General features: G+C 55.6%; 1 protein-coding gene across 1 annotated transcript; it reads right to left on the reverse strand.

The window, feature by feature from the left end:
• Nucleotides 1–520: 520 nt before the first annotated feature.
• LOC114641832 (ALS2 C-terminal-like protein) lies at nt 521–18,458 on the reverse strand. Its single transcript, XM_051928812.1, has 27 exons — nt 18,211–18,458; nt 17,039–17,168; nt 16,842–16,956; nt 16,021–16,213; nt 15,638–15,703; nt 15,195–15,354; nt 14,853–14,981; nt 13,086–13,211; nt 12,808–12,878; nt 11,709–11,775; nt 9,457–9,656; nt 8,380–8,445; nt 8,207–8,305; nt 7,845–8,006; nt 7,625–7,736; nt 5,484–5,561; nt 5,153–5,283; nt 4,665–4,868; nt 4,465–4,567; nt 4,085–4,242; nt 3,706–3,756; nt 3,444–3,620; nt 3,155–3,197; nt 2,145–2,206; nt 1,512–1,661; nt 729–825; nt 521–654 (listed from the first exon to the last, which is right to left on the reverse strand). The coding sequence occupies exons 1-27, from the start codon at nt 18,456–18,458 to the stop codon at nt 598–600; spliced, it is 3,255 nt and encodes a 1,084-aa protein (XP_051784772.1). The 3' UTR covers nt 521–597.
• Nucleotides 18,459–20,229: the final 1,771 nt, after the last annotated feature.

The raw sequence follows: 20,229 nt of genomic DNA on the forward strand, positions 1-20,229 counted from the left end.
GTGGTCCTGGTACTGAAGGGGGACAGTTGGCAGGTCATGATGTCTATTACAGACGGCAATGCCACTCTGACCGGGTGGTCGCCGCACCTCCAGCTGTTGTTTGTCTTCCAGACGGGTGCTTTGAGCCGATTGTGGGCAGTGGGACCTTTGAATCAACCAAACCACCTCAACTTTGGAAGCACATTACACTCTGTGATCTTAACATGTGATGCCATCTGTGGTACCACCTTGACTGGCTGCTCCAGCTGCGTGTCAAACGTGTTGTGTGCCAACACCTGGACTGGCACTGCCTGTGTCTGCACAGACTTCTGAGGTTCTCCTCGCTGCTCTCGCCACATCTCACGTCTGGAGCAGCAGTAACCAACCCCAAGATGGCGATGAAGGACACCGATGCCCAGGACCGCGCCACCAGCCCCCCTTTGGCTTTGACTCCGTCACACCCCCCACTGTGCCTCTTGGGGCGGCGCGGCCCAAGGTGGTCTCTCATTTCCCAAATAACATCCCAGAATACCATTGGATCTCCCAGAATAAAACTCTATTTTACATGTCAGACGAAGGCCATTTGAAGTCATTTACAGAGAGGACTGTGCGGCCCCCTCAGTCCGGCACACGGCCGCGTCGAATCTCGTCCTTCTGGATGTGTTCGTAGCAGGACTGCGGAGGGAAAAAGAAAAATGAGAACCTGGGGGGCTCAGGTCCGAGACGCGGGCGGGTGACAGACGGCGTACCTCAAGTGCCGTGAGCAGGAAGTCGTAGAGCCCCCCGGTGCCGCTGGGGTCCATCATGTCTCGGATCAGGTGGATCTCTGCACCCAAATGCTGAATCCTGCAAAAGCAAAAGGGGATTCAGAAAAACCGCTGAAGCCCCCCGATTGATAAAAGCACGGCGCGTTTTTGCTGGCTTACAGCCCACCCACTCGACATGGAGGGCCGCGGCCCCACCGAGGTTGTCATCCTAGGCCGCTGGCGCTGAGATGTCCCCACACTCCAGAATTTGTCACTTTGCGTCTCGCAACTTTTAAAGGCGGACGACTACGGGGTCTCCTTTTCAGGGGGTCGGCTGCTTTACTTCTCTCGTGTTCTAAATCGGTCGCTTGCTGCTGATGCCACACTCCTGTCATTTGTACCCGCGCCCAGTCCTCCTCCACACCCCGCTGCCTTTTCAGACTCGTGTGCAGTTTACATTTTTTCCCACAGGGGTCGCTGTTTTCCCTTTTTTTGGAGCTTAAACTGTAAATTGTGTCCCAATAATGACGACTGAAACAGGGAGGCCATGAGCTCCAAACGCCACACTTGTGAAGTCACCCCAGTGAGGTCCACACAAGGCGGTAAGCGTCAGGACACGGCTGACGGTGGCTGTGAATGAGGACTACGTGGACCTTCAATTAAATGGCTCTGATGTGCCACCACAGCCACGGGACACAACAGCAGAGCTCCAAGTCGAGAGGGACAAAAGGCCACCGCTGAGGCCAGTCATGAAGTCGCAGATGTGGCGACGGCGCTGGCACCTACTTGGCCCGGGACACCACGTAAACGAGCAGCGGCAGCAGGTCATCCATGGGCAGCTTGTAGTCTCGGCTCAGCACCCACGCCACGCTCTTCTCGATCTCCTCCAGTGTCCTGAGCAGGGTGGTCAGCTTCTGCTGGGGATTGGCCGTCATGCTGTGGGGACAAAGGTGACATTTCAGGCAGGCTAAGACCAAGGAGGGAACAGGACAGGGCACAAGCTTTATAAATTATGGGATGGTTTTTGTTTTTTTACTGTTTTGTTAAATGGAAGAAATGCAGAAAAAAAAAAAACTGGCCGAGCTTCATCCTGACCAGTGTGACGATGACATGGGACAACTGACACGTTGGGTTAGTCGCCACATTTGCATGTCCCCCTCATTAAATGCGCTCCTCGTCTTCCTTGAACCCTTCCCACTGTTTCCTGATTTTTTAGGACTCATGGTGACCAAGGCCATAGGAGGTGACACCGGAGCAGCACATGTGACAGGTGACTGGGATTGCACCCCACAGACACTCAGATGTCCTGCCTTTCCATCCTACAGCCTGCAGGACTGTCACCACTGGATGCCTTTGGGGTCCGGCACACTGGCCGTCACAATCCGATGCGGTGACCCCAGCGTCCCTGTCCCCCCTTACCTGATGTTCTGAAGACACTTGATTGCTGACAGGAAGCACTGGTCCTTCACCAGGGAGTATCTCTGCAGGACACAAGATGACACATTTGGAGTTGGATGTGACATCAAAGCAGGTGGCACAGACACATAGGACGAGCACAGAAGGGGCCATCGACGTGTGACAGTTCACTCCTGACCGCCATCTGAAGAGGACACCACCCTGCAAGAAGGGCTTGGGGCTTGACGTTGGCACGACAGTCGAAACAACGTGTGGCAGCTGCTAAAGGGGCAAACGCACCTCGGGTTACGTCGTAGAAACTGCTGAAGACAAATCAAGGGACGTCACCCTGGGACCCCACAAGAGAGACCACCACACTTCAAGAAAGGCAGAGCGGCACATGAGGCTGTGCAGGGGACAGCAGCACTGGAATGAGGGACACGTCGTCACAGGCTGACACGGGCAGAGGGGACAGTGTGAGGGGCTCATCCGGCTGCTCGGACCCCCCTAGGCATCGATAAGGGAGATCTAGTGGAATGAATCTCGATTGGTGACACAGGAACACACGGCCAAGACATGGAGGGAGCCGAAGCCGAAATCTGAATGACAGCTGAGCCAAACAAGCGAGTGACAAGTGGTCTCCTCATGTGTCTCAGGACTTGGGGACTTTGTCGAAAGTCATGCGTGAAGCAGGAAAGCGGCTCTTGATATGCCAAGGGGGTCCGCCCAGGCCAGCATGGTCTTTGTCGGGGTCCAGCTAGAACAACATGGAGGCAGTGCCCAATAGAAACGGAGCAGGGTTCACCGGGGCAGAGCCAGCATGACTCAACATCCACCATAGGTGCCAGTCTGGACCGGGGGACAGGGAGCCAAGTGTGCCACCTCGTCATTCTCCTCACTGACTACGATGAGCGACTTGTCACAAACAGCAGTGCCACCTCCACAGAAATGTCTGACAAGCAGCCAGACGACAGCCGACAACACAAGGACAACCGAGAAGAAACGTGGAGGTCTCAGTCGGGGGACCACCTTACCTTGCTGGCTGTGAGATGAAGATCGGTCAGCGGCCACAGATGCCTTAAAAAACAAAAAAGAAGGAAAGAAGAAGAAGAGACGTCCATTAGAAGAAGGAGAAGAAGAAGAAGTGGCAACTCTCGGCATTGGGGGTCATCAGCGACTTGGTGACTGGCATGGAGGTGCAGGTGACACTGAGGGCATGGCGGGCGTCCTCTGGGTGGTCTCACACTTACCACTCGTCCGTGCTGGCAGCTCCCCCTTTTTTTCCCCCCCAGGTCCTCGGCACCCCAAAGAGGCTTCACTTACTTTTGCACATCAAGGAACTCGAGGAGCTTTGTGTCGGACAGCAGGCCCAGGTGGACGATGCCCTGCCAGTACAGGCCGTTGTCCCTCTCGTGGTTCAGCATGTACAGCATGAAGAGCTCGGGGCAGAAGTGGGGCAAGATGAGTGGCAGGACGAGGGCATAGGAGCTGAGGCCACTTCTGTGGGCAGAAGGAATAATGGAAGGCCATCACTCGTCACACTTGTCCCCAGATGCCCAGGCCCATCCCCCATTCCCTAACGTACCCCGTGTCTTTGTCTTCAGCTGCCGTCACAAACGACTCGGACAGATGGGACCTAAAAGACAAAAGGCCATCAGAGCTGTGCGTTCGGCAGGCCCCCCGACACCTGGGGTCCCCACTGGCTGACCCCTGATGAAGGAGCCAACGGCCCATCCCCTGTTCACCAGATCTGCCGAGTCGAGATTGGTCAGCGGGCGCCGTGGACCACAAAGCTGGAGGTAGGATGGCACTGCCCACTGGCAAACTACCCCCAGCGGACTGGCGCTCACCCGTGTCCTGTTTCTTCTCTGTCTTTGTGCCCCCCCTAGTAATCACAGCATCACATCATGGGGGCCACAGACGGGACCAGCTGGCGTCGAGTCTTCCCAGAGTGCAGTACCCACCTGACAATATGAAAGATCTTGGTGGCATGGCCCTTGACCTCCTCCTGCGCCATTCCCAGTAGGTGCTTATTTGCGCCCATTCCAGAGTAGGTGGCCTGGAACGCCATAGTCAGGAATCTCATGAGTTTGCCCAAAGGGTGCGCTGATGACTGGAAGGCCTGAAATATCGAGAAAGGAAGAAGAAAGGTGGCAGTCACAGCGAGCAGGCGAGTCCCAACATCGCATCTCCTGCCCACCCCATGCCACTTGTTGGCGGGGCTGGCCGTGTCTACAGGTCCACTAAAGTCCCACTGATGACACCCAGAAGGGCCAATCCCACCGACGAGGAGCTGTAAACAACGTGGGTGACCTGCCAGTGTGGGCCCACCAGCCCAGCGTACCTTTTCCAAATAAACTGTCAGCTGCTCCCCCTCGGTCACTTGTTGGAGGTCCAGCATGAAATCCGAGTTTTTCACCGGCACGTCTCTACTGTTCCTTCTGTCTCTTGGGGGACAAAAACACAAGAAGTGACACCCCAAGACAAATGTGGGCCCACACGTGGCCTCCACTCAGGGCCCCCCACAGCGCCTGCCCCGCTCACCCGCTGAAGACGAGGTACTCCTCCGACCCTGTGCCCTCAGGTGACCCCCTCAGCTGCTTCTTCATCGCTCTGCTGCTTTCGACGTGAAAGCCGAGGAAGACCTCCTCAGAGAGATCGTCCGAGCCGGACCGCAGGTACTCTTCAAGCGGGCCATAGATGCCCACCCACCTCACCTCTGTGGCCAACGTGCCGATGCCCAGCTGGCTGCAAAGCAATCACAAGATGGAGAGGAGAAGGTGACCTGCCAGTAGTGGCCGTCAGACTCGTGGCACCACGCGACGTGGCTCAGAATGACCCTAATGACAGCACGTCTTTGTTTTATTTACAGCCTTTCCTGCTCAAAGCCCTTCACTGAGACATGGTGGTCGTTTGTCACCTAAGTGCCCCCCAGACATCCTTAGGGCAGGTCGACTCATGCCAACACGCTGGAGGGCACTATATACAATCCAGATTTGTGAGCAGCGGCCAATCGACCGCTCACGACTTACAGATGCTGCACGTCTTTGGCACTCCTGTCACTGTCGGCGGTCATCAGGACTCCAGTGGTCTGCAGGCCATCGCCAAAGGTGCTGCTGAAGACCCCCTCGATGCTGTAGCCGTTGGGCAGGACCATCTTGCCCTGTGAAGCACGATGACAGCTGAAAGACTTGAGTGACAGTAACATCAGTGCCACTTACCGAGGGACCACACTGGCAGCCCACTAAGGCCACACAGACCCCTCCCTTACCTCCCACCCTAACCGATTCGATAAAAACCACCAAGTCGTCGATTACGGCAAACACGAGATGTGAGCGCGGCGTCCGCCTCTGTAAGTCGCACCTTGCCCCTCAGCTGCAGCTCCTCGGTGAATTCGCCTTCAAACGCAGAATCGTCGTCCGACAGCAGAGTCCCGACTCCCTGCCAAGAGAAGGGCACACAGACGGCGGGTGAGGGACGCGTGCCAGTACAGTGCGGACCACCATTAGTCGCTAGCGCGGGCCCCACAGCCCAACAGGTTCCCAGCTATATTCAGTATGTGGCACCTTTCAGGAGGACTGGCAGGTCACGTGACTCGCTCAGACTGGGAGCTGTGGTCCATGTCTGCCACTAGGGGGTGATTTGATCACACAAAGCTTTTTAGATGTTTTGGTCTTCGATGACACGCACAACGGCCAATAAAATGTGAGCACAGCAAGAAGGGACTCGAGTTGTTTGGGGACATTTGGGACCCCCGGTGCCATCCGAGTCACTAAACCTTCTGCTCAAGATGTCTTGGAGTCACAGTATAAAATCGAGGTGACGTGCCCACCGAGACTCTTCAACCAGTCCCCGCCCCAGACACACGTGGCACCTCCCAAGGGTCACATGTCACAGGACACCTCCAAGGCGTCTGCTTTTGGATTGTCCCGCCGATGACACAGATGGAGATGTCCGGTGGTCTGAGCCCCTGCTGGCCCCCTGACTTTCAAAGCCAGCCCCTCACCTGCTGCGTCTCGTTGCGCTTTTTTCCAAGGCTTTTGAAATTTGTTGTCATTTTCAGGACATTTTGAAACACAACGGTCCCTAATCTGTGACTCCTTCTGTCACCGCTCGGTAGAAATGAATTCTCGTTGGTTATTGTGGGTGACGTCTGCAGGATTCACTTTGACCGTCACAACAACCACCTTTAAGTTGGCGTCTCGGGTCCTCCACGGTGCTGGATATTTTATAGAGTCGCATGCGTCGTCACGTTTAGATTTGTCACAAACGATTCAGTAGTTGTGCGTGTGACGGCCAGCGGGTGACATCAGCTGTCACCTTGTGAATCAGAAGGTCGAGAACCAAAGCGGCAAAATGACAAGGATTTTGAACTGGCAGCCGCTGACCACTCGTTTGCTGTCCCAGAATTCCTTAAGTCACCCAACTTTAGGGTCCCTAACCGACTTCAAGTGGGGCGTCAGAGGACTCGAATGAGGAACATGAAAGCCACCACGTTGGTAAGCGGCAGGTCCATCTGTCTGTCACACACCATCAGAATGTCGACCCAGAAATCGCAGCCTGAAGTCAAAAGCAAGATTGCGCCGTAACGGGAGAGCAACGGGAGGAGGACCAGCAATGGCGAACAGCGCAGGGCAACTTCTGCGAACAGAGCGGCGTAAACCCAAAGTGCCAGCACACGGGCACAAAACAAAACGGTGACGCGATAAACAAACAACGTAGCATTAACAGCAATGCCCAGCGCAGTGGCGGCCATGAAACAAGTCGATTTACAAAGACAAAGCAGGCGGTGGGCGGTGGGCGGTGGGCTTCACCTGTCGCTCATTTCCTCAACTGCACTTTGTTGTTCGATGCGCTTTTGTCTTTCTGAGTTTCGTTTTTTCGCTCTTTTATATTTTTACGTGACGCGTTCTGTAGAGTTGAGCCGGAGAGGGCGGGGCCTCCGCAGCTCCGCCCCCAGGCCTTCAGAGGCACACGTCTGCTGGCTTTTCAGGCCTGCGGTGGCCTTTTGAGCCTTTCGACTGCCTTGTGTTCCTGCTTTGGACTTGTGGACTCGTTTTCTTCTTTTCACGAATCGCGTACTCGAGGACTCTGGTGGGAATTAAAGGGAACAAATGACAGAGACTTGGAGGTCAAGCAGGAGTCTCGACGCCCCCTAAGAAGGAGAGACAAATGGCCGCGTGTGAAGTTCTTAGGTTGGCACCTCGCTTTCTCACTCTGCTTCTGAACATTCGTGGGCCAGGGGTTTTCAGGAATTCCCTCTCCCACTTCAGAGTTGTCGGACCTGCTTCTTCACTTTGAGGCTGCACTTCGTGGTCAAAGGCTCACTGTGAGAGCCTGGCACAAAGTCATCGCCATGCCCCCCTAGACTGTCCCGATGTCCCACTCTTGTCCGTCACCACCTGCCCACTGGCTCACACACTGGCTGACACCCTTGGACTTCTTGATGGACCCAACCTGACCCGCAGGGTGCCCACGAGCGCCAGCGCTGCAGACATACTTACGGTCAGCTTGTCGTTGACGAAGCAGCCCTGGTAGCAGAGGCCCGACTGGGTGACGACGACTCCGTGGCCGTGCCGCTGGTCGTCCTGCCACATGCCGATGTAGCGCTGCCCACTGAAGAGACACACAAGACACCGGTCAGCGGGCACTCGGCTCACACTGCCGTCTGGTAGGGTCGGGAGGTCAAGTGGGCCCACTCCTGAGACGCTCGGGCCCCCTTACCTGTCGTAGTCCTCCAGGACCCCGTAGCCGCTCTTCTTGTTATTCTCCCAGTGACCCACGTATCTGAAGGTGGCCTTTTCACCTCTGGACTTCTCCAGAACTCCAAAGCCATGGCGGGCATTGTCCAGGAAGTAGCCCCTGTAGGTCAAGTTGTTGCCATACCTAAGTGGAGGAGATGGAGGCGTCAGGCCAGACTCACCAGTCGAGGTGGGTGCCATGCAGTAGAGACCCCCGAGGACAGAGGTGGCACCGCAATGACCAGCAGTGCACCTCGCCGTTCTGACTGCGGTCTGCACCCCCCCACACCTCTGGGGACAGGCGCGTGGCACATATTGACCAGCGGGGTCTTCCATGCTACTTACTCGCAGATCCCGTAGCCCTGCATTTGTCCCCTCTTCCAGTGACACTTGTAACAGTCGTGTGCCTCGCCTCCGTGGCAGGGATTGACAAAGACGCCGAACCTGAAGAGCAGCACAAGAGCCGTGTGAGCAGCGCCATCCTCCATACGCCTCCCTGCCAGAGCCCCCCTACTCACCCGTGCTCCTGGTGGTCCTTAAAGTCCCCAGTGTAGTTTCGCCCATCCTCCCAGCTTAAAGTTCCTCTAAAATAAAAAAAGAAGCCCATTAACTGGGAATGGCTGCCAGCACAACCCAGGGGGCCTGGAGATGGAAAGGACCACCGGCCTGATGCATGGCCACAATGCCCAGGAGGCACCTGGCACACAGTGACAAGGCCAGGCTGGTGACACAAAAGAGCTCTGGGGTTACAGCGAGAGAAAACTGTGTAGTGGCAGCCCAAGGTGGTCTGCATGTGGGCAGTGCCAGGGCAAAACACGTACTGCCATCTTGTCATAAGAAGAGTGGTGGCAGTGGGCTGCATGAATGCCACCTTGAGTTTCTGCAGCTTGCAGACACAATGACACTGGTGGCTTCAAGAGCCGTGTAGAGATGTGAAAGGCGCTATATAAATAAATATTATTATTATTATTATACCGTCGCCAGCGTCCAGTGCCAGGATCACCAGGGAAAGCCACCTGACCTCGAGACTTCTGTCCTCCTCACTTGAGAAATCTCAGCAGACGTTTGTCACCAAGTCACCAGCCCTGCTGCCCACCATGCTGCTTGGGCACTTGTTCCTGGTTCCTTTGCACTTTGTTGACTTGCGTCCATCCCTGTGCCATTCTAAAGTGATCCACTGGACTCTTCTAACTCTGGGCCAGTCATCTTGTGATGGCCGCCTCTGCTGTCCTACTGGTGGACCTCAGCCCGTGGTGCCAGCGTGGGCCTGATGTCACCGACTTTGTGAATGGCCTTGGTCTTTGACTTAGCATTTTGGTTTTGGTCGTCTGTCCATCTCCTGGTACTTCTCTCCACCTGCCAGGTGCTCCTTACATCCTGCAGTGTTGGCAGTGAATTGGGGGGCACGCTGGCACACTACCATGCCACGATATTTTCAAATGGCACACCACTGACTTCTGGGCCTTCCCACAAACCACTGATAAATACCGTGACCGACAGGACTGTGCCATCAAATGGGGGTGGGCCAAGGTGCCACCTCTTCACCCAAGCCCAGAGTTGGCCATACTGCCCCCTGGCACTGCCATCATACTCACTTGCCGTGTAGTCTGCCATAGGTCCACTGGCCTTGGTATGTGGCGTTCTTAAAGCGGCCTTCATTTCTGAATGTGTACTCAGCAAACCGAGATGCCAATGACTGCTTCCTGTTGTCTGTTTCTTTGCCCCACAAAGGGAAGTCCCGGTGCCCGCTGAGACACTGGCGGATTGCTTGGTCCAGCTTCCACTGCCACACCACCTGCAGAGAGAACACAAAGGCACGCTGGGATTGGTGAAGCCCACCAGGCGCTCAGAGGCCTTGGGACTGCAGCTCTTTGACACATAGGATGCCACCTCACGTGCTGAGAGTTGAATGACTGCGTTGCCACCCCAAGTGACTGTGACAGTGCCCGGCTTGTGGAGTCTCCAGAATGTCAGTGGCCACCAGCACAGCAGCTCTGGGGTTTGATTCATCGAATTTGCATCTCCGTCTGCATCGCTCTCTTTATGCCCAGTCTTGGGGGTCTACTGGGGGATTTTCAGACTACCATCTCACATTGGCACATCACTTCACCAACCTGCCCGCTTTTGATGGGCACCTAAATTGATGTTATGGAAGTGGAAGACCATCTGCCCAATGAAACAGAGCGGTCCTGTGTGGAAGTCCACTGTGGCCCCCTAAGCTTGAGTACATGGGAGGAGGAGGCACCTAGCGGCCCGTCAGACCACCCAGAGGCCACATTAGATGTCACGTGTAACGACATGCGAGGACTTCATCTCAAGACGTCGGTGTGATGAGCATAAACTTCAAAACGTGAAAGTGGCGCACGAGGACCTGAGCACAGCAGCCGGACCCTCGGCTCCAAGCAGGCAGCAAACCCACCGAGGCTGAACGTAGCTGAAGATCCTGGAGGAACGTCGAGGGCCACAAAGCCTGTGCAGTCCAAAAGTGGTGCCCACCACATCAGCCTAAGGGTGGCAGTGACAACCAACTGGGCACTTCAGCCGTGGCGGGTCAGCGGTGGGTCGACTGCTCCTGGGCTGCCAGAGGGGTCATTGGGATGGAGGGGGTGTGTGTCCCGCGTGTCTGCCGTGTGTGACGGTGAACCCCCTGTGACCTCCTCGGCTCCCCCAATTGTTGCAGTGCCCGTCGCTTGCACCCCTCCATTTTCTTCCGCGTTTCTCTCGTATTCCACCTTCTTTCTGTCACTTAACTGTCCTTCCCTTCGTGTCGGCTGGTTTTGTCCTATTCAGGTCATTCACTGCCCGTTACGGTGAGGCAGGCCCCCAGTTCAACTACAAAGCCCCCCAGTGCTGCCACTCGCTCTTCTCCCAGTCTGGAATTGACGCATCTGCGGGTCAGCCGACTTCCTCTCAGTCAGCTCTCCTTTTTGGGGCGACGCGCCTTACCGAGAAGCACCACACGAGGCGCACTACGGGCCGAGCAACTCGCCCACATCATCTCGGAGACGAGCGTCTGCCCAAGTCACCCCAGCTAAAAAGTCGCGGCCCGCGTGGATCCCGAATCGCGTCCTTCATCTGCGTCTTCGACGGCGTCCACCCTCCTCTTCTCGGTGCTGCGTCGGTGGAGAAACTGCTGGAACTCCAGCGAGGAAGGTCGTGTTTAGGGCTGGAGTGGCGAGGACACCGCCGTTGTTTTGGGTAACTGGTGACACCCAGGATGACACACCTGACTCTCAGTGACCTACGACGGCTCCAGTGTGATTTGATGTCTCGTGGTGACCCCCCCACCCACACTGTACTTGACATTTAGGGACCGAGTGACTACTGGACAGACGTCATTGTTATAAGTGGGAGGCCCAAAGCATTTCCAAAAGTGTCCACCGGAGGGAGAAATCCCATCAAAAACCCCGGCTCTCATACACAAACAGGGCTTTGGCGAAATCTCCAGAGTTCTTATCCCAAAATGCTCCATAAACACAAGGAGCTCCGTGGCGCACACGGGGCCAAAAGGGCCCACCAAAGTGACGAGTCCAGAAAGGGCCAGAATGACCTGCCAGGAATGGTAGGAGACCCTCCAGAAATACAGGGCACGGGCCACTCCTAGTAGTGGTGGGCAGGTGAAGGACCACCCACAAAACACAAGGGACACAAACAAACGTCAATACCCGTCTGGAGGAAGAGCCAAAAGGACATAAAATGAGGAGGTGAAGCCCCCCTGGCAGAGATGCCAAGCCAACACATGTGGACGTTTAAGTAAAATGCAAAGAAGATTGCTGACCCACAGGCAGGAGACGTGCCAATGTGAAGCAGACCCCCCACCACCATAACATCACACAAAGTTACCGACCTCATTCTCGGCTCTTTCTGCTACCAGAATCAAGTCGTCTTCAGGACTGGTGACCCTGATGCATCTCCTATGGGAACAAAGAGGACGATGAGAAGAGTGCCAGAGGGGCGAGGCGGGGCATTCAGACGTAAAGAGGCGGAGCTCAGCCATAAAACACAACACTAAACCTGGCAGGCGTCACCCCTGAGACTGGGACCCGATGACACGACGCTGTGACAACGTACAGTCCTGTGACTACCTACCACGACTTGAAGAGACCCCCATCCTAACAGTAAAAGAAACAATTCCAGCAACTACTGCATCCCAGCAACTGCACACACGCGGGCGAGGGTCTCGGGGGGCTCCCATGTCTCCATTAAAAACGGAGGGTAAATAAATCGACGCCCCCCCGTTTGCTCTGATGACATCACCCACACGTAGAGTAGTTGTTAATTGTTGATAGTCTTCATCATCAGCCATTGGCGTGAGCTGACTGAGTCGAGGCAGGGTGGGCCCCTGGTGTCACTAAACAGAATCCCGTGACCGCCACAAGTCCTCTGACCAAGCAGGCCAGGATGACAGCGTGACGTCACCGGAGCCCGTTGACCCTCTCTGTGACATTGTTTCGTGTTTTGCTGTCACTGTCCTGTCTCTCCGCTCGTCCTTTGCTTACGTCGTTTGCCCCCTGGTGTCACCTGGCCAGCCTGTCAGTCCCAGCTGGGCCATCGTTTGATTTTTTTTGTCCCCCCTTCTCCTTTCCAGTGAAGTTTTGCGTTTTCTGCTTTGGTGGTGGCTTTATAAAGGGAGCCATCAGCCTGCCAGGTGTCACTCCTGCCTGGTGCCCTGCGGCTCCGATGAGTGGACGGACAGACGGGCAGACGGTGGGACTTTGCATCATTTTGGATTTTGAGATTTCTGTTCTTTATATTCTGCTACAATGGGGGGGCCACCAGTCGACTCGGTCTTTCGCACGGAATTCTAGGGAACGGGCCAAGAGCAACAAAAGAAAAAACGAGGAAAAGGAACAAGCAGGGAAGTGCGGCAAATCACGAGGGCACCCGATGGCCAGCCAGCCGGCCCACTAGGCAAGGCATCAGAGGAACGGCGGGCGACATGTCACCTGTCACAAGTCTCCTCCACGATGGCTTTGGCCCACAGTGTTGTCAAGTTGTAGCTGCGCACATCGGAGCCCTGGAAATGAGAAGAGACGTTCAAACGGCGCCCACCTCTGCTCCTGCCAAGACCTGGCCCTTTGAGGTGGCACCACGTCTCCAGCTGGGAGGAACTTCTTTACTGTCACAATCTGACAGTCCCTCATATGAAAATCAAGCAAATGAGTGGGCACCCTGAAAAATGCTACCAGGCTGTGTGCCAGGATGGCGCCCATCGAGGGCTCACCTGAAGCAGCAGGAGCAGGTCATCAAAGAGCAGGACTCGGTCGTACGCAGACCGCCCCAGGAATGCCGAGATTGGCACGTTTTTACTGTCCTCTCGAAGTCTGCGGGCAGGTGTGCGGAACAAATCCTGGAAAAAACAAAAAATGAGGCAAGTGAACCCCCCAAGGGTCTCGGCCATCACCCCTCTGTAAACCCACCAGAATGCCCGACGGGGCCAAAAGGCGTGAAAAAAGGCGACCGGCTAGATGAAGCTGAATGGCATCAAGCCAAACTACGAGGCTGCCACCCAGAAACCTAGCGAGGCTTAGGAGGACATCTCACTGAGTGGCACGCCAGGCTGGTGGGTGAGGCACTTGCGCACACAAAGACAGGGGCTCCCAGCCGGGTGGGCACAGTGCCCGCTGTCATCCCCCCATTCATTCATTCATTCACTTATTTCCTGGACTGTTTAGATGGCCACATAACTTTGGGTGGTGGTCATGTGGTCCCCATGTAGGCAGGCGCTCGATGACTTAAGCGGGTACTTGTGTGCTTCACCCAATGGCCCACTAGACGGGTTGTCCCTCCTCTCTTGCCTTCTGCATCTCCCGGACAAAATTTAAACCCTGGCATATCAGTGGCACTTCTTGGGCAATGACAAGGCTAAATTGAAGTGAGTTTACTTCATAAGAAGAGAACTGCCAGTGTGTGCCCACCTACGTGGGCATCAAGGACTGGGCACCCCCCCTGGTCAGAGCCACCGTCACCTGCAGAAAATATGAAAAGGCCGAGGGGGGGTGGCAGTGCACATCACTACTTAGGGGTCATCTGTAACATCTGCCATCCCTGGTGTAGGACAGTACGGTGATGGGGGTGACCTTTGAACTTGTCACTTCCAGTTCAGCTCTGTCACACGCTGTCACACCACTGCCAGTCTGGGACACAACACGGCGTCTCAGACCATCTGCTTCTTGGCTTCTATGCCATGGGCTCGTTAGAGGGGCACAGTGCCACCTCACCTGCTCCAGGTCTGGCAGCAATTCAATAAGACCCAAGTGGCAGCATACCCACCCAGCACACACACACACACACGGGTGGCAGAGGCTCCACAGCGTCACCCCGGGCAGCCACACTCAGGCTGAAACTGAAGAAATGGCTGCCAAGATGAGGACAGCAAAGTGCGGCCACTCAGGAAGAAGTGCAGGTCACGATGACAGCAGGAGGACACAGCGAGGGCAAGGAGGACATGAGGAATACAGAAGAGACCCTGGCATTCATTCAGCCTGAGGAGAAGAGGCTCAGCGGGTAAAGCCCACCCCACACTTTTCATGCCCCCATTGTCCATACCATTAGTACATGTGAGCTGTCGGGGTTTAAATGCCTTGTGGCGACCATCAGCGACGTCCACAAGTGGGCACAATGCACTGTCAAGAAGGCTCGCCAGCACCATTACTGCTAGATGCCCCCTCTATGCTCACCGACAGGAGCACAATGGGTTTGTTTCATCAGTGGTGTACCACCCTGGTAGGCCACCTGCTCAGCCCAGGGTCACAGGACACCACAGCCAGTGGAACCGAATATACCCAGTTGCCTTCCACTCAGGACACACTGCCCACCAGCACGGCGACTTTCCGGACCCTTAGCACTTACTCCACAAGACTCAAGGATGAATCATGAGGGCATTTCTTCAGTCTCTCATCTGCCCCGGTGGTCTCGGTCTGCGTTTGCATCACACTGTGGACTTTTGACCAGAAACTCCACAGTCGCCCACCCGCTCCGGACCACCTACCGTCAACTTCTGCCCCACAGTCTGCCACATCCTCTTGGTCGAGTTGGCTTCGTCCAGGACCTGGCTGACGTAGTGCTGCAGTCCAACCAGCTCCTTCAGGGCGCTGCCCACCTCCTGGCACTCTTCGGCCTGCAGTGAAACGGACAAACGTCAGGACGCTCGCTGCCTGCCAGGTGATCCACAGAGATGGCGAGGCCGGGCACACTCGAGTCAGAATCGATGCTGTGGGACTCTGACTCCCACCCAGTGGCTCAGTGGGACAGCTTAGTGGACACCACGTTGATGCCCGAGTTCTTTATGGGACACCCCGCCAATCCCTCTAGACACACCCAAGTGGCACACCTGGTCGTCAAAGAGCCGCGTGAGGACCAACGCATACTGGCTGATCTGCTCTTGGATCTTCTCGTGGAAGAGCTGGTAAAGGCAGACGGACGCAGGATTCTCCGACTTTTGCATGCCACTCACAAGCCTCTGCAGTTCTTTATTCTTCTTCCAGACGCTGCTGTAAAAAAAACCAAAAGAGTGGCATGAGAGGCCAGTGCCAAGTACACTGGAGTGCCAGTCTGTGCCCGCCAGCATCACAAAGGACACACAGGCAAGTGAAGAAATGACAAAGGAGTGTGTGAAGGAGTGGGCAGCAGCATATGAGGGGCATCCAACACAAAGTAAGAAAGGAAATGAGCAAGAAGAGCAAAGTGGCCAGCGGGCACAGACAGGCCTGTCAATTGGAGCCTATCATGGCACAAGCGAGGACACTCAAGGACAGCGTTGTGCCAATGTCTCACCTCATCTTCCTGGAGAGGAACTCAAAGCCGCCCAGCACCACAACATTCGTGAAGCAGGAGAAATACCTGAAAGATGAAATTGGGCAGTCAAAGATGGCAGGGGCAGCTGAAGTCTCCATGCCCCCCTGGCAAGCTAGTCAATAAGCCCCACTAGGCCATAATCATGCCGGGGGGCAGAAGTCACCACCTCCTGTGGCTCCAGCGATGCCCGCGAGCTCAGAGAGGTGAGGCAGCACCCCCCGGTGGCCACATGAGGTCATACCGCCAGAAGTCATGGCCGTAGCCTGTGCCCATGGGACCCCCACCATCATTTTCATTTCTGTCTGCTATTTCAGTCCTGGAATAAAAGGCCTAACAGACACTGGGGGGCCACACAGACTTACTCGATGTAGGCGTCTCTGACACCCCTGGCATCGCCGACGAGGTAAATGCCCTGCACGCCCGCCATGGGCTCTTGGCACAGCCAGCAGCTCAGCGATGTGCAGTTCTCCTCCAGACGCTCGCAGAAGGCACGGAAGCCCTCGTTCAGCCTCATGATGTTCTGGGCTTGGCACTGCCACCTTGGATCGGCCGTATCTGTAAGGGAAAAAGATTCAACCTCAAAGTCATGATGAAGGAAAGAACCCGCGGCATCGCTTTACAGATGTCTAGTGCCTTTACAAGGTGAGCCCTCGACCAAGGCTCTTAAGTGAAATGAGGGGCCAAAGTGGTGCCCACCCGGACGCCAGTGCTGCCTCACAGTGTGATCCCCGAGGCTCCAGAGCTTCTCAAAGCCTGCCGGGACGTGTCTGGCATGACAGAAACGTAAGATGGGTGATGGCATCCTAAGCCAACAGTAGATAGAGTCGCCATCACTCAACCAATTGAGCTGGGCCCCCCAGTGAAGACCAACTGCCAAAGCCCAGTGCCAGCCTCATGAGCAAAAGCTTGACATGCCATCTCTGTGTGACTGGCATACCTGGCGCACCTGGCAAGGAGTGGCACTGGGCACCCACCTAGAATGGGGACAACCCACCTCACTGGCACATCTTTGAGGCAGGGGCAGAATACCCAAACTGCACGATGTCAAGGCAGGGTGGCACAGCGGCTAAAGCCTTGGCTGTAAACCCAAAGACACCGCTCAGCTGTGGGGTCCTCGGTGGGTCACTAAAGCTGCACAACAATCTTACAAAATCAGAAACCCACAAGAGGTGCCCGCCCTTACCATCCTGGGGCAGCTGGTCCAGAACAGCATGCCTAATATCAGTCAAGTGCCGCTGCAGGGCCTTGTCGTCATCCAGCAGGGTCCTGACAGCGGCCGTGCCACGTGGACGCACCTCCTGCAATGAGAACACAAGACATCAAGCTGGCACTAAGATGTGTGCCCACAATTCTCTTGCCGGGGTGGGCATCAGCACTTACTGTCGTATGCACCTCCTTGGCAGTGGACTCGCATTCCCAAGACACCACGCTGCCTGTGTGCTGCCGCCAGTGGTCACAACTGGACATAGAGGAGCTGGCCTGGGACTGGCAGAGTTCACAGATGGCACACCTTCAAAGAAATAAAGACAGACATTGAGTGACGGGCAGCCAAAAGAAAGAGCAAGGCCAAACCACCAAGCCACCCTCTTCATGCCCTCTACTCTTCAGATTGGCATTAAAGATGACTTCCACCTGCAGCCATCTGTGATGAACAGGAGCTACGCATGGTGCCCACTGAGCTCAGAGTCGGGTTCAGGTGACGTCACTTCTAAGTTACTTCAAGACTTCGGGGGACTTGATAAGGTCACAGTGGCAGTTCACAAGGGTAAACATGATGGCCTGTGTGCCCAGTTCTTGACCAGCCCTAGTGCCACCGCCTGCCCCTTTTTGGCTTTGACTCTCAGAACTAAACATTTAAACAAAGGCAGCAAAGCAGTACGACTGCCCCCCCCCCACTAAAATGTGGCATGTCAACCCCCCACTCAGGGGTCTACTGCCCTCCACTTTGGGACTGAGTGCCCCCCAGTGCTAGGTGGTGTTTCCCACTCTCTCTCTGAGGCTGCTTGCAGGACTTGACCATAGCCTGTGCCATCCCTGCGGTCCCTGTGCCAGCTCACCTCATACAGTCCAAATGTCCCACATGTGAAGATGCGGTTGTAAAATGGTGCCATCCTGCCAGCTTCAGGGCTAGATTTTGCCAAGATGCCATTCTATGGCTCACCAATCAGGACTTTCTAAATATAACTACATGTGCCCGGCCTGTGCCTATGTAATGCTGACCAGTAAAAAAATCAATGTGCCAGTCACAATTGACAACACAGCCCAAGCGTGTGAGGATGCCACATGAACCCTACTCTCTGCAGGGCACAGCCCAGGGTGACGACAGACAGGTGACTGACATCTGAAGGTCAGGATAACCACATGCCATGCCTTGTGCCATCTTTATTTTGCCCCAGCAGTCAGCGGGGCCCAGCAAGGACAAGAAGGGCACCTACAGGAAGTCATTGCCAGTCACACTACTGTGCACACATGCCAAAAGCCTGCGGCCCCAACCCCCGACAGACAAGTGCTGATCGTGCCAACGTCATTTCTGGCACCAGAGCTTCCCTCACGCGAGACTTCCTGGCAGCTCACATGCCGCCCCCAACAACTTCCTACAATCGGCCTTTTGTCGTGTGGTGAAAAGCTTGCCATCGTGGTGGAGGCCAACAGCAAGTGAGTGGCTGGCGCTAGCATGGCGAGTCCTGTCACCCCTCTCGTCACCCCAGGCATTCTTATGGTCACTCAGACCTGGTGATGAAACCAACATCCAAGAGGACAGGACAGCTGACCCGCTGCCACACAGCTCTGCCTCCCACATCCCCACCTCTGGCACTGCCCCTGCCCAGGTGGTCTCCTAGGTAGGTCCTGCTTTCCTTGACTAGTACCAGGGCCACAGTGGACCACCTAATGCCAATGAGGGCCCCTTTTGAATGAATTTCCATTTCATCTGCTCAGCATAAGAGAGCCTCACAGGCCAACCTCAATACTGCAGTCATGACGGGCATTCAGGGTGAACTATGAAAGGCGCTACATGAAGTCCACTCACACCCGCCACTTCCTGCGGCTGAAGCCTGAGCTGGGCCAACTAAATGATGATCCCAGGATTTCAAGCCCCTCAAGCACCTCCAGAAAATGCTGCAGGTGCCACTTGCCATCTTCAAATGCCTGCCCAGCACAAGCACGGGGGCCGAGACCCTCTTATGACAGGGAGGGTCAGCTTATCTCTCCTGGTTTTGAATTCACTGCTCCAGACCCCACAGGAGGACAAAGATGCCAAGATCTGAGGTCACTGCCAGTCAGCAGGGCACTCTCCACCGTGCCATCACTCCACACTTTAAACATTTCTGTCCTTCTGCGCCCGAGGGTGGTGCTGTGACGAGCCTTTCTGTACCCGCTTGTGCCTCAGGCGCCCTTTGTCACAGCACGAAGACAAGCCTAGAATCACCAACGCATACGGAGGGCAAGAAGGAAGGAAGGAAGGAAGCAGAAATGAAAAAAGGCAAGCGAGGTGCCAGCGTGCTGACATACTCACCACCCAGTGCAGTGCCCTGGCGGTCCTGCTGCTGGATGACACAAAGCCCCTCGACCTCGGGTGTGCCGCGCATGCAGTTGCCGGTGACAGCAGTGCCTGACTGAGAAGCGCCGAGGGTTTCATCAGGTGACCTCACTTCCTCTGTCCACTCACGTGGTGGGCTTCCCAGAAGGAAGTGAAGCAACTTTAGATCTGGACAACCAGCCGGGTGTGGGCGGCCCTCTGTGTGGCAATTGAGGAAGCGCCGACTCAGGACAAGGTGGACAGACGGCCGTCCAATGCCAGCAGAGGGTGCCAAGGCTCTTCCTGGGAGGCTCTCTCTCTGGGCACATAGCATTCAGCTTGGCAGAGTGATGGGCACTGGGCACACCCGCTTCAACCACACTGTAAAGAGATGGCAGGAGGCAGAGGCCAAGCCACCAGTCACCAACACTCCAGGAGCTGGCAGAAGGTGACAGAAGACTTCTCCCAATGCTGGCATGCCTGGAGGGTCACCAACAGCAGTAGCAGAAAAAAGCAGACAATGGGCAGACACCGTGAACGACGGGCACAGGCCCACACTGGCCGCCTCCAGCATTCCTGCATCCTGGACTAATGACAAACAACAGCAGCACCCTTCGTACGTGACGTGGGCACCACATTCAACTGCAAGCGTCTGACAAACAAAATGCCTCCTCTGTGCCACAACATGTGGGCATTTGTGGGGTGAAGGGTAGAAATCTCCAAGAACTCATAAAATACGAGGATGAAGGGACACAGAGGGGTGATGGGAGACGATCATCCAGGCCACAGAAGCCACCAGCCTGTTCCTGAGCTACCACATACCCAGCAGTGGCATGTCCAGTGGTGCCCGTTGTGTTGTCTGCTGCCCAGCTCTTTGCCGGACCCCCTCACTTCAGTACACAAAGTGCACAAAGACAAGCAACGGGCACCCACCATTCAAGAGGTGGCATTGACTTCCTAAATTTATGTCAAAGAGCCACGAAACTGGGCATGCTGGCACGTGAGGTGGCTGACCTGGCATACGGCTATCATGAGCGCCTCACAGCCGTGTGTG

Source organism: Erpetoichthys calabaricus, chromosome 6 (assembly GCF_900747795.2).
Source record: "Erpetoichthys calabaricus chromosome 6, fErpCal1.3, whole genome shotgun sequence".
Classification (NCBI taxonomy): domain Eukaryota; kingdom Metazoa; phylum Chordata; class Cladistia; order Polypteriformes; family Polypteridae; genus Erpetoichthys; species Erpetoichthys calabaricus.

Coding starts and splice junctions, on each gene's coding strand:
- LOC114641832 (XM_051928812.1), bottom strand. CDS start 18,458: ATGTGGGAGGCAGAGCTGTGTGGCAGCGGGTCAGCTGTCCTGTCCTCT. Junction 4,869..5,152: donor GCCAAAGACGTGCAGCATCT/GTAAGTCGTGAG, acceptor ATTGCTTTGCAG/CCAGCTGGGCATCGGCACGT. Junction 3,621..3,705: donor GCTGAAGACAAAGACACGGG/GTACGTTAGGGA, acceptor TTCTGCCCACAG/AAGTGGCCTCAGCTCCTATG.